Source organism: Physella acuta, unplaced genomic scaffold (genome assembly GCF_028476545.2).
Source record: "Physella acuta isolate Inbredline_101_S28 unplaced genomic scaffold, ASM2847654v3 ptg000131l, whole genome shotgun sequence".
NCBI classification, from domain to species: Eukaryota; Metazoa; Mollusca; class Gastropoda; family Physidae; genus Physella; species Physella acuta.
The window spans coordinates 861362-872526 of NW_026731650.1; the positions used below are offsets into that span (position 1 = coordinate 861362).

At 39.5% G+C, this 11165-nt stretch overlaps 1 protein-coding gene across 1 annotated transcript; it reads right to left on the reverse strand.

Annotated features, from left to right (window-relative positions):
* Positions 1-4160: 4160 nt before the first annotated feature.
* Positions 4161-9354, reverse strand: LOC131935068 (uncharacterized). Its single transcript, XM_059291353.1, has 7 exons — positions 9155-9354; positions 8303-8372; positions 8007-8032; positions 6545-6620; positions 5515-5540; positions 4654-4729; positions 4161-4183 (listed from the first exon to the last, which is right to left on the reverse strand). The coding sequence occupies exons 1-7, from the start codon at positions 9212-9214 to the stop codon at positions 4161-4163; spliced, it is 357 nt and encodes a 118-aa protein (XP_059147336.1). The 5' UTR covers positions 9215-9354.
* Positions 9355-11165: the final 1811 nt, after the last annotated feature.

Here is an 11165-nt window from a genome sequence, read left to right on the forward strand (position 1 = left end):
TCTAGCGTTTTATGCCCCTAAGACTCCGGTCCTCATTCCGTGTTAGCCAATACTTGAAAGCCGGAAAACGCTCTTCTTGGTAGGAGTTTGTCAAGTTTTATTTCTAATAACAAACTTGAAAGGGTAAACAATGTATTCGCGCCACAAAGCAACAAGCTTACATGGCTAATGGATTTTTTTAAAAATTCCAATTTCTCTGGATGTCGCCCCCCCCCCCCCACCACACACACACTTCCAGTTGCTGGAGCACTCCCCCCCCCCCCCTCCATGTTTTTTTGGTTACGTTGGACTCTTTTTTTCCAGGTTTTGTTATAGCACCCCTACCCCCTTTACCCAAGATTATGTTGGACCCCCTCCCACCCTTTTCTCTTCAGGTAGAGTTGGAGTCGTCAACCCCCCTCTCCACCCCCACCCCCCACCCCCTTTCCTAGGTAGAGTCGGCAATATTCGCCACAGCTACAGGAGAAGCTTCCTCTCTCCCCATACCAGGTAATGTAGGCTCTTGCCGTCTGCCCACAGATGATCATTGCCTACTGCCTGGCCCACTTTCATCGTTATTCATTCAGAGCTGACAGAGCTGTAGAACATACTGACAGAGTTTCTTCCAGGCATCTCTTCGGGGGGGGGGGGGGGGGGGCGAAGAAAATTTACTGCCTCCCCGCCCCCCCCCCCCCCCCCTCGACAGATATGGAATTTATATAGAAAATAAAAGTATATACTTTTACCAGTGTCCGCAGCACCCCTCCCCCCCTGAAAATTTAGTCCAACCCCCCCCCCCCCCCCCCCCCCGCAAATATCGACCAATGACCACTGGTCTCACTTTTTACATCTACTGACCTTTACCTTTAGAGCCATCGTCATATTGCGTCTCAGGGCTCAGAACTCACACGTCAGCACTTGGGCCTTAAGTCTACCAATTGAGAAGGCTAAAGACATAACCGTTGCCTAGCAACCGTACATAATTGTATTTAAAATGTAAACACACAGAAATCAACCTTCCATGCGTTACAGTTTTGTTTATAGCAACCGTCGCAGAGCGCGTGGAATGTTTCAATCAAGTGGGTAAATAGTGAGGTCGGTAAATATTGACAGATAAGGTTTCCGGTTGTCGTGTGGATGACACCGGAAATTGCAACAGAGTTAATCCCTCTTGTCTTTAGCTTTGATGCTGTCGATAGAGTTGATTCAGCGACCTTTCCACTCTTGTTCGTAGCTTGAAACACTGCAAACATCACGTGATCGTTCGTAATTCGAAATAGTATAGGATCTACATATGAGATTCCTTTCTTTGTACATTCCTTTAAGGCTAGTTGCTTTTTTTAAAGAATTAAACACTGTGTTTATTTTCAACTTTTCGGGTTGTGTGACGTATTTCCAGATGTCGACCTCGGATTTCGCCGATTATAATGGGACTGTTTAGCGACACCAATCGAGATGGCATCGATATATAAAACGAAAGTCGAACGGTAGTACACTTCTAACGAAGAACAAGTGAAACAATGCCATTGGTCATCTTTAAATGTGGCGTTGTGTGTGAGACTGGTTATGTTGAACTAAATGACGTCATGTGTTGCCTCATATGCCTGGTCTTGAGGGGGGGGGGGGGGCGTCACGAGGTTCTGCCATTCAGAACTTCTTGTCCATAATTGTCACGTTATCTTCCCCTCTGCATCGTTACAAAAGTTTGGACCCCCCTCCCCTCTATTCGTGTGACTTGTTTATGGACGACCCTTATGTAAATTATGTTGAAACTTTTATACATAATCCTTTAATCCCGCTCAGATTAACGCCGGGTATCAGACGACGTAACTGGTCGCTTGATATCAGCGTACAAAAGTTCCAAAAGCCGACGTCAACACTTCACACAGATCTCGTCTGCTTCCGGTCCCCTGAAACTAAGAGACCAGTGTGGACGTGAGGAGGTTGCTCTAGTTGCCGTGAGGAGGTTGCTCTAGTTGCCGCGAGAAGGTTGCTCTAGTTGCCGCCAGATCAAATATTTACCGAGTCAATCTCCACTGCCTAACACAATGGCTACCTGACAGCTGGGATATCATGCTTGATTCCTGACACCGCAGGAAGTCCGTGAGGTCGATTTAAAAAAAAAATTTCTTTTATGTCTGCATGTCTGACCTGAAAATCTCGAGTTCAGTTCCCGGACTCGAGGGTCTTTCAGCTCTAATGGGTACCTGGGTCGAGTTGGGGAAAGTAATGGCTGATGGGCAAATTCTGACAATACAATGCCGAGATTTTTTTTAAAAACACATAAACTCTACTGCATCTACAATTTGTCTAGAAGGGTAGGGCCTACTTGATTTTTAAATTTGGGGTGGAAGGCTGCTAATTATGCCTGGTATATATAGGGGAGGGGGATAAGAAATGTAATATAACTTTATTAGGGTGAAATCAATACCATAAACACCGAAAAAAAAGTCCAAAATATTATGGTCTGCTAAACAAAGCACCGGATGTGTACAAATATTCATGGGCGGAGCTTCACTTTGTTCCGTAGACTGCCATAAAATCCATTTTTTTTAAACTTAAAAACTGCTAGATGAAACAACTCGAACATGTGGGCCAGATAAATAAAACAAATTTATGCAAAATTGCAATAAGCGCTGATTTTTAATTTTTATGGTGTTTGTTGTCGGTTGAAATTTGAATTTTACAACTGGCCAATCCGCATAGATATCAAAACTCTCGACCGCCATGTCCACGCCGACAGGAAGTAATAAAATTGTGGGCACAATCTAAAGTACAAAGCACAGTTTCTCAACAGTTACAGGGAAGTGTGGTTCTGTTTTAATGACATTTTGAACTGCTGGGAACTACAACTATGATGGTACTAGTCGACTAGGCTTGGTGCTCTTATAGTACCAGTTATTGGGTTTGAAGAGCATAATCTAAATCTTGTTTTGGTCGCACTCTGGTCACCTGAGGTCACGCGGGCCAATGTGACAGGTTGTAGAGAATGGCATCAAGCCACTTGTCTCACAGGGACACTTGTATTATTGTTGAATTGGAAAATAAACATTACACTTTTGAAAAATATAAAAATTTAAACTTAAACTGTCTATTTTGAAATAACGAAGTTAAAGAATTCATGAAATATATGGTCTAAAATGTATTACGGAGAACTCTTGAAAGTATTTTTTTTTAATTTGATGTAATATGTGTTTTTTTTTTAAGAGAAAAATTAAGATCTATATCTTATATCTTTGACATAAGTCTTGTAAGAGTGTCACCAACTCTTCGCACTAGTATTTGCCAGCTAGTAGGCCTAAATAACAGACCAAATAGAATATTTTTTTTACCAAATCGGCAAAAACAATACTAGATAAGGTATTTCCGCTATAGTTAAGTTATTTAAAATCCTAAACAATGATAATGATAGACTACAAGATGTAAGCTTAGCATAAAAAAAAATATAGCTTTCGTTAGATTGTGATTTTTAAAAAAGAAAAGTACAGTTTGTTATTATTTATTCGAATCTGTAATAAGTTGTCCTAAACGTGGAAACAATATTATTATAACATTATCAATAGTCTAGGCCTACCAGTAATTAATTTGATTCTATTATTAGTTTAAAAAAAAATTATTACTGTTTCATTAAGTAAAGTTCCTTTTTCAAACCTGACGGTGTATAGGGCAAGTGAAGTAGAGTTCACTTGTTTCTGTGACCTCGGCATATGAAGAGATAGTGTGGTCAGCACTATGCTCAGCCGCCTTTACTTTCCCTAACGTGAGTTAGGTACCCATCAGAGTTGGGTGGACTCAGGGACGGTCTACTGACTTGAACACGGATTCGAACTCGAGACTTACAGGTTAGCAGTCCAGCTCTCTACCGCTAGTCCACTCCGTAAATACTATTTGCTATTTAAATCTTGAAGTTGAAGCGAGGCCTAGAAGCAAATAGCCGCAAAGTTTATTTTTTTTTATCAATGGGAATCATGTTAACAATTAATTTAGTTGGAACATTTATATCTCTCTCTGGCATAATGGTTGGGAGTAGACAGTTAAACAGTTTGAAAAAATTCTTTGTGTTTTTATTTTTATTTTATTTAATATTGACTTTCACGGGCGACGAAGCTAACAGGCCAAACTTTTTTTTTCATCTCCGTAACGTACAGTTGATGGAGGCTGAGTTTTCAAACAAATGTTTACTAGACATCCAGTTGAAGAAGGCCTGAAATATATTCACAAATCATTAACAACATTCAAACATCCGAAAGGTATGTGCGGTTGTCTATCCTCTTCAAGCGAACTTTTAAAAAAATCTTGCCGACTTGCTAATTCTCATCTTATAAAATATTTTAAATGTATTCAAAAGTTTTTAGTTTTAGACATAACCGTCGTCCACAACATCTAAACGTCCCCCACAACACATCCATCCCCCACAAAATATGCCCGTCCCCCACAACACATCCATCCCCCACAACACATCCATCCCCCACAAAATATGCCCGTCCCCCACAACACATACCCGTCCCCCACAACACATAGCCGAATTGATTTTGTTGAAATGATGTGAATGTTTAACAGACCACGACTGAAGTCTGAATGACACCAAACTCTGCTGTCGGTCAAGACAGTGTCAAGACAGTGTCAAGACAGTGTCAAGACAGTGTCAAGACATTCAATGTAGAGTGTTCTCACCTAGGTCAACATACAGGTCTATGATGTCCTTAATGGTGACTATGCCGTTGCTGTTGTCACCTATTAGCTCAATGACCTAATTCAAAGAATAAAATACGTTGAATTTTTAAAAAAACTTGTTTAAGAAGTTTTTCATTGAGACATTGTCAGTGTTTATCATAAATTTTCATTTATCTTTTCATCTCAATCGACTGGGTTTTTTTTCGACTGCAACAGTAACATTTCTGTGGTCCAATTTTTTGCCATTTCTGTTTTAGTCCAATTATAGCACTTTTCTGTCATAGTCCTACAATAGGACATTTATATCCCAGCCCATCAGTAGGACATTTATATCCCGGTCCTACATTAGGACATTTATATCCCAGCCCATCAGTAGGACATTTATATCCCGGTCCTACAGTGGGACATTTATGTCGTGGTCCTACATTAGGACATTTATATCACAGTCCTACAGTAGGACATTTATATCCCGGTCCTACAGTAGGACATTTATGTCGTGGTCCTACAGTAGGACATTTATGTCACAGTCCTACAGTAGGACATTTATGTCCCCGGCACTACAGTAGGACATTTATATCCCGGTCCTACAGTGGGACATTTATGTCGTGGTCCTACAGTAAGACATTTATATCCCGGTCCTGCAGTAGGACATTTATATCCCGGTCCTACAGTAGGACATTTATATCCCCGTCCTACAGTAGGACATTTATGTCTTGGTCCTACAGTAGGACATTTATGTCGTGGTCCTACAGTAGGACATTTATGTCTTGACCCTACAATAAGACAGTTCTGAGAATATTACGATAGTGAGGGGTGAGACTGACTTCACAACGAGGGCAGGAGAGGTGGTGACCTACTTACCTCAGGTAGAACATCATCAAACTCATCTGTGGGGGAGAACAGAAAATAGTTGAATGTTCTGGTAAAATCAGGGGGGGGGGGGGGGACAAAATATTTGAGTGTTCTGGTAAAATCAGTGGGGGGGGGGGGGGGAGAACAGAAAATATTTGAGTGTTCTGGTAAAATCAGTGGGGGGGGGGGGGGGGGGGGGAGAAAATATTTGAGTGTTCTGGTAAAATCAGGGAGGGGGGGGGAGAATTTATTTGAGTGTTCTGGTAAAATCAGTGGGGGGGGGGGGGGGGGAGAACAGAAAATATTTGAGTGTTCTGGTAAAATCAAGGGAGAACAGAAAATATTTGAGTGTTCTGGTAAAATCAGTGGGGGTGGGGGGGGGGGAGAATTTATTTGAGTGTTCTGGTAAAATCAGTGGGGGGGGGGAGAGCAGAAAATATTTGAGTGTTCTGGTAAAATCAAGGGAGAACAGAAAATATTTGAGTGTTCTGGTAAAATCAGTGGGGGGGGGGGGAGAACAGAAAATATTTGAGTGTTCTGGTAAAATCAAGGGGGGACAGAAAATATTTGAGTGTTCTGGTAAAATCAGTGGGGGGGGGGGGGGGGACAGAAAATATTTGATTGTTCTGGTAAAATCAGTTAACGACGGGTTTTTACTTGACTTGGTTGGGCCAAATTAAATAAAGAAGTGGAATTAGTCAATTTATTTGCTATGGTTTTAAATGTAGTGATGCAAAGGTTTCTTTGTCTTTATGTGGTGATACAGTATATTTTACTATCTTTATGTGGTGATACAGCATTTCTACTAGCTTTATGTGGTGAACAATGTTTTTATCTGGATTGATTTATAAGTGGTAATACAAATGTTTTTTTTTTGTCTTTGTGTGGTGATGCAAAGAAACAAGGCACATATGAAAATTAATTATAACGAAAAATTGCGTCTAATCTGGGTCAGTTGGTCATCTCAAGAAACATCGAACATTGATCGGCTGTCACTAGCATAACTTCTACAGTCTACACGACAGTAGAGATTTCTCACCCAGGTGTCCATAGATGTAGAACCGATCCATGTGGTCAATGACATTATTCTCATCAACGTCCAGTTGGGCAAATACCTGAAGTGGAAGAAAAATGTAAACATAGAAGAGGGTGAGTGATTTGGTATCTGAAGTTTTGGACCATTCATTGGTTTTGATTACTTATATCCAATGTACTCAGTGGGTGTAGCCAACAACACTAGAACATCATTTGGGCTCGTTTTTGGTGTGAGTGAAGTGTATATAGGTCTACTTAGTTCATCTAATTAGCGTAGGGAGTGGGAAGTATATACTTAGTTCATCTAATTAGTGTAGGGAGTGGGAAGTATATACTTAGTTCATCTAATTAGTGTAGGGAGTGGGAAGTATATACTTAGTTCATCTAATTAGCGTAGGGAGTGGGGAGTATATACTTAGTTCATCTAATTAGTGTAGGGAGTGGGAAGTATATACTTAGTTCATCTAATTAGTGTAGGGATTGGAGTGGTCGTATATAATCAGGGGCGGAACTACAGTGCCGCCAGACCCCGCAATGCGGGGGGGGGGGCCCATGCCATTTAGGGGCCCAGAGCCGACCATAATAAATTTTTTTCTAGTTAAAAAAAAAAGTAAATTTTCTTTCATTTTTGACTTGATGGTTGTTTTGTAAAAAAAAAAATTACCGTGGCTACGGTTGGATTATATTTATTCTATAAACACCACCCCACGCTCTTGTATATTCTTTTTCCCTTTGTTTTTAAACCACTGTGAAAGCCGAGTCTTTCTCCTACAATTAAACTTATCAAAGATAAGCGAATGTTCAAACCACTTCCATGACTTATTTCCCTTTTTTTAAATAGTGAAATAGGGGTGATCATAAGCTCCTTTTAATATATTTGTACTAAACAAATTAAAAAGCAATTACTTCTCTTAATTATTTTTTATAAGCGTAATTACTAAAGAATGACACTGTATAAAAAGGAAATGTATTAAATCAATAATATTTAAAAAATTAATAATATAAATACAAAAAAAAAACCCATAAAAATAAACATAACACGAGACACCATAATTATACAAAGCTTTCATGTATTATATTATTTTGACCGACTTGTATTATGAAGGCTTATATTAAAAACTAATTAAAACTGATTTTCACAAAACTCACATGCACAAACACACATGACATAATGTTGACATTTTTTTAAATAGATGTTTTTCAAATCCCGAACAGGCCAGAAATGAGAATCTTATGTTCGTATTTTGTGATTGTATATATATATATATATATATATATATATATATATATATATATATATATATATATATATATATATATATATATATATATATATATATATATATAGGGGGGGGGCTAAAAACTTTTTTTGCGGGGTGGCCCTATTTTTCTAGTTCCGCCACTGTATATAATTAGTTCATCTAATTAGTGCAGGGAGTGGAGTGGGACGTATACAACCTACCCACCTCTTTAATGGTTTCCAGCGTGTCATCTGTGGAATAGAGTGGAGAAACATTTTAAACACAAGGTAATACAGCAGCTGTTTGTAACATTATTAATACAGGGTCTCAGTGGCGTCGACAAGGGGTGCAAGGGGGTCGGATTGTTCAATTATTTGTTTAAAAAAACAATCATAGTTTAAAACAACTCCCTAATAAACATTTCTTTATGTAATCAATTGGATTGGATAGGCCTGACCTAGTGAACTATTACAGCGGCTCAAGTTGCCAAAGATAGAAATCACGTGACTTTATAAACTCACCTTGTGACGTTAACACTGCTGCGTCCACGTTCACGGCGCCATTACTTTTTAAACTGATCAGCGGTACACCCTGTATTATGGAGAACATTCTTTAGTCATTTTTATTTCAGAAATTAGTTTTATATCTATTTCAGATGCGTCGCGAGGCGGGTGGGGTGGGGGGTGCGGATCACACCGGGTGACACTATTTAGGGGGGGTGACACCAAGACAAAAACATAGCAAAGTATATAGAATAAATATGCTTTTTGCCAGCTCAACTAATGGTTAATTAGAGGTAAAAATTATTTTAAGTACAAATTGACGATCCCAAAAAGGTTGGGGGGGGGGGGGGGGGGAGAGGATGACACCATGACCTAAACATGCAAACTGACACCAACTGCAAAATTTATAGGTGGATTAAAATAATGTGTGCACAAATTGACACCATTTGGCAATTTCGGAGGGGGGTGTCACCAATTGCAACTATATATATATATATATATATATATATATATATATATATATATATATATATATATATATATATATATATATATATAAAACTAGCCATGGGTATTTTTAAAATTAGCTGGTATTGATTTCAAACAATTTCTACATTCTACAGAGTGCATTTTTTTTCTTTATTCAAATAATCTTTCTAAATGTAAGCACGGCTAATTAATTTGACATAATCAAAGAGCGTTTTAAAGGGGATGACAGTTTAGAAATATAGATTATTTACAAGCTCATAACTAAAATAAACATTTTAAAAATATATCTTGACTAAACGCTTTTGTAAAACATTGTTAAAGCAGTCAACAAGAATTTAACTGATCAAATTAAGATATGCATATTCCAAGTAGGATACTTACATCAGCAACGCGCCACACGAACATCAGAAACACGAACAAACGGATCTTTTCTGTCAACATTTTTGTTGGTTTCAGCTTCTGTCAAAAAGTATTACAGAAGATCGCTGAGTTGGTAAAAAATTGTCCAAGTCGACAATTTTATGTAGTTGCTAATGAGAACCCGTGTAATTGAAACGAGATTGTCATCATTGCTCCATCAGAGGCGGCTCCAAATTTTTTTGGCTAGAAAGTTATCTTCGAGGAGTCACAGCATGCCATCTGTGTTTCCTCCTTACCACGTGACACCGCCCCACCCCACCCGCATTTGGTGGACGACCATGACGTTGATTACAACACACCTCAACTGCTCTTGACTGCAAGGCTGCTGTCTCTTGAGTTTTCTTTCTTTTGTTCTTGACGTGATGAAGTTTTTTGGTGACCAAAACCGGCAGGGCCACTTGAATCTTTGAACAGCGTCAAACACCTGCGGCTACTTGTGTCAGCCTACACAAGTCGTATGGGATCTCTACACGTGTTGTCAGGGGCGTGGACAAGAGAGGGACCCTAGGGGTCTGACACGTGGTATGGGGTCTCTACACGTGTTGTCAGGGGCGTGAACAAGAGAGGGACCCTAGGGATCTGACACGTGGTATGGGGTCTCTAAACGTGTTGTCTGATATCAGGGGCGTGGACAAGAGGGGGACCCTAGGGGTCTGACACGTGGTATGGGGTCTCTACACGTGTTGTCAGGGGCGTGGACAAGAGAGGGACTCTAGGGATCTGACACGTGGTATGGGGTCTCTACACGTGTTGTCTGATACCAGGGGCGTGGACAAGAGGGGGACTCTAGGGATCTGACACGTGGTATGGGGTCTCTACACGTGTTGTCAGGGGCGTGGACAAGAGAGGGACCCTAGGGATCTGACACGTGGTATGGGGTCTCTGCAAACGTCTTATACCCAACCCCAGCCCTCAAGGATAGAAAACCTATCTCTACATTTACACCAGTATTGATTGCCCGCTTTACTGCAGCAGTACCTTCTATAACAAAATGACCTCTGATTACAAGAGATACTGATCCCAGGTTCAGTTTTCATGAGATTATTGGCTCTGAACTCAGCCCACAGAGCAGCCTGTCTCCTTGTATCATGCAGATAAATATTCTTTCTTGAGTGGTCTACAGCCACACAACCACCAGCATTGTGTGACACACAACTGGCAAACAAATTATAACAGCTGCACTGCCACCTCTCATAGTCAACCACTTGAAGAAATCAAATAAAAATCAAAGTAGTGAAAAGCATTTATTTTTTTATACAGTAGATTGGTAAACAAATTAATTGGGTGTATATTCATAACAAAACAAGTGTTCAACAAATTAATGAAAATGGATGTAGAACATGAACAATCATACAGCAACTCCAGAACATTTACAGCATTCAAATGTGCAATTCATCAGAAAAAAAAACCATACAATTACTCAAACAATTGACAATGTAAATACATAATAGAAAAAACAGATGTGTCTTGTAAGACCAATAGACACAAAGACTAAAAATTTCCATAGGTATTCTAAATGAGCCGAAAAAAACGTACTGCGCGCAAAAAAATTTGGTCGGGTTGCGCCAACGCTCGGAGATCCGATACCATAATACATACGATTACACTAAAAACTAATATAGAAAGTAGAATGAACGCCCTTTAAGATGATATGACTTTGCCCGCTGTAAAATATAATTTAATGCTAAAAATAAGAGATTTAAAAGTTTCAAATGATTTTTTTACACGAAAAAAATATTTTACAGCCGGCAAAATTATATATTCAGATCGGGCGTCCAATTTACTATAAAAATGTTATAATTTAATTAACACTTAATGTATGGTATCGGATCGCAGAAATAAAAACGAACGCATACGTATCGTGATGACCCGCGCTAACTTTTGCCGGCCTAAATCTAGTTTTGCGTAATGTCACGGAACACCCGGCTCAAGTTCAAAGCAGGATTTTGTGTTTATTCGCGGATTAACATGG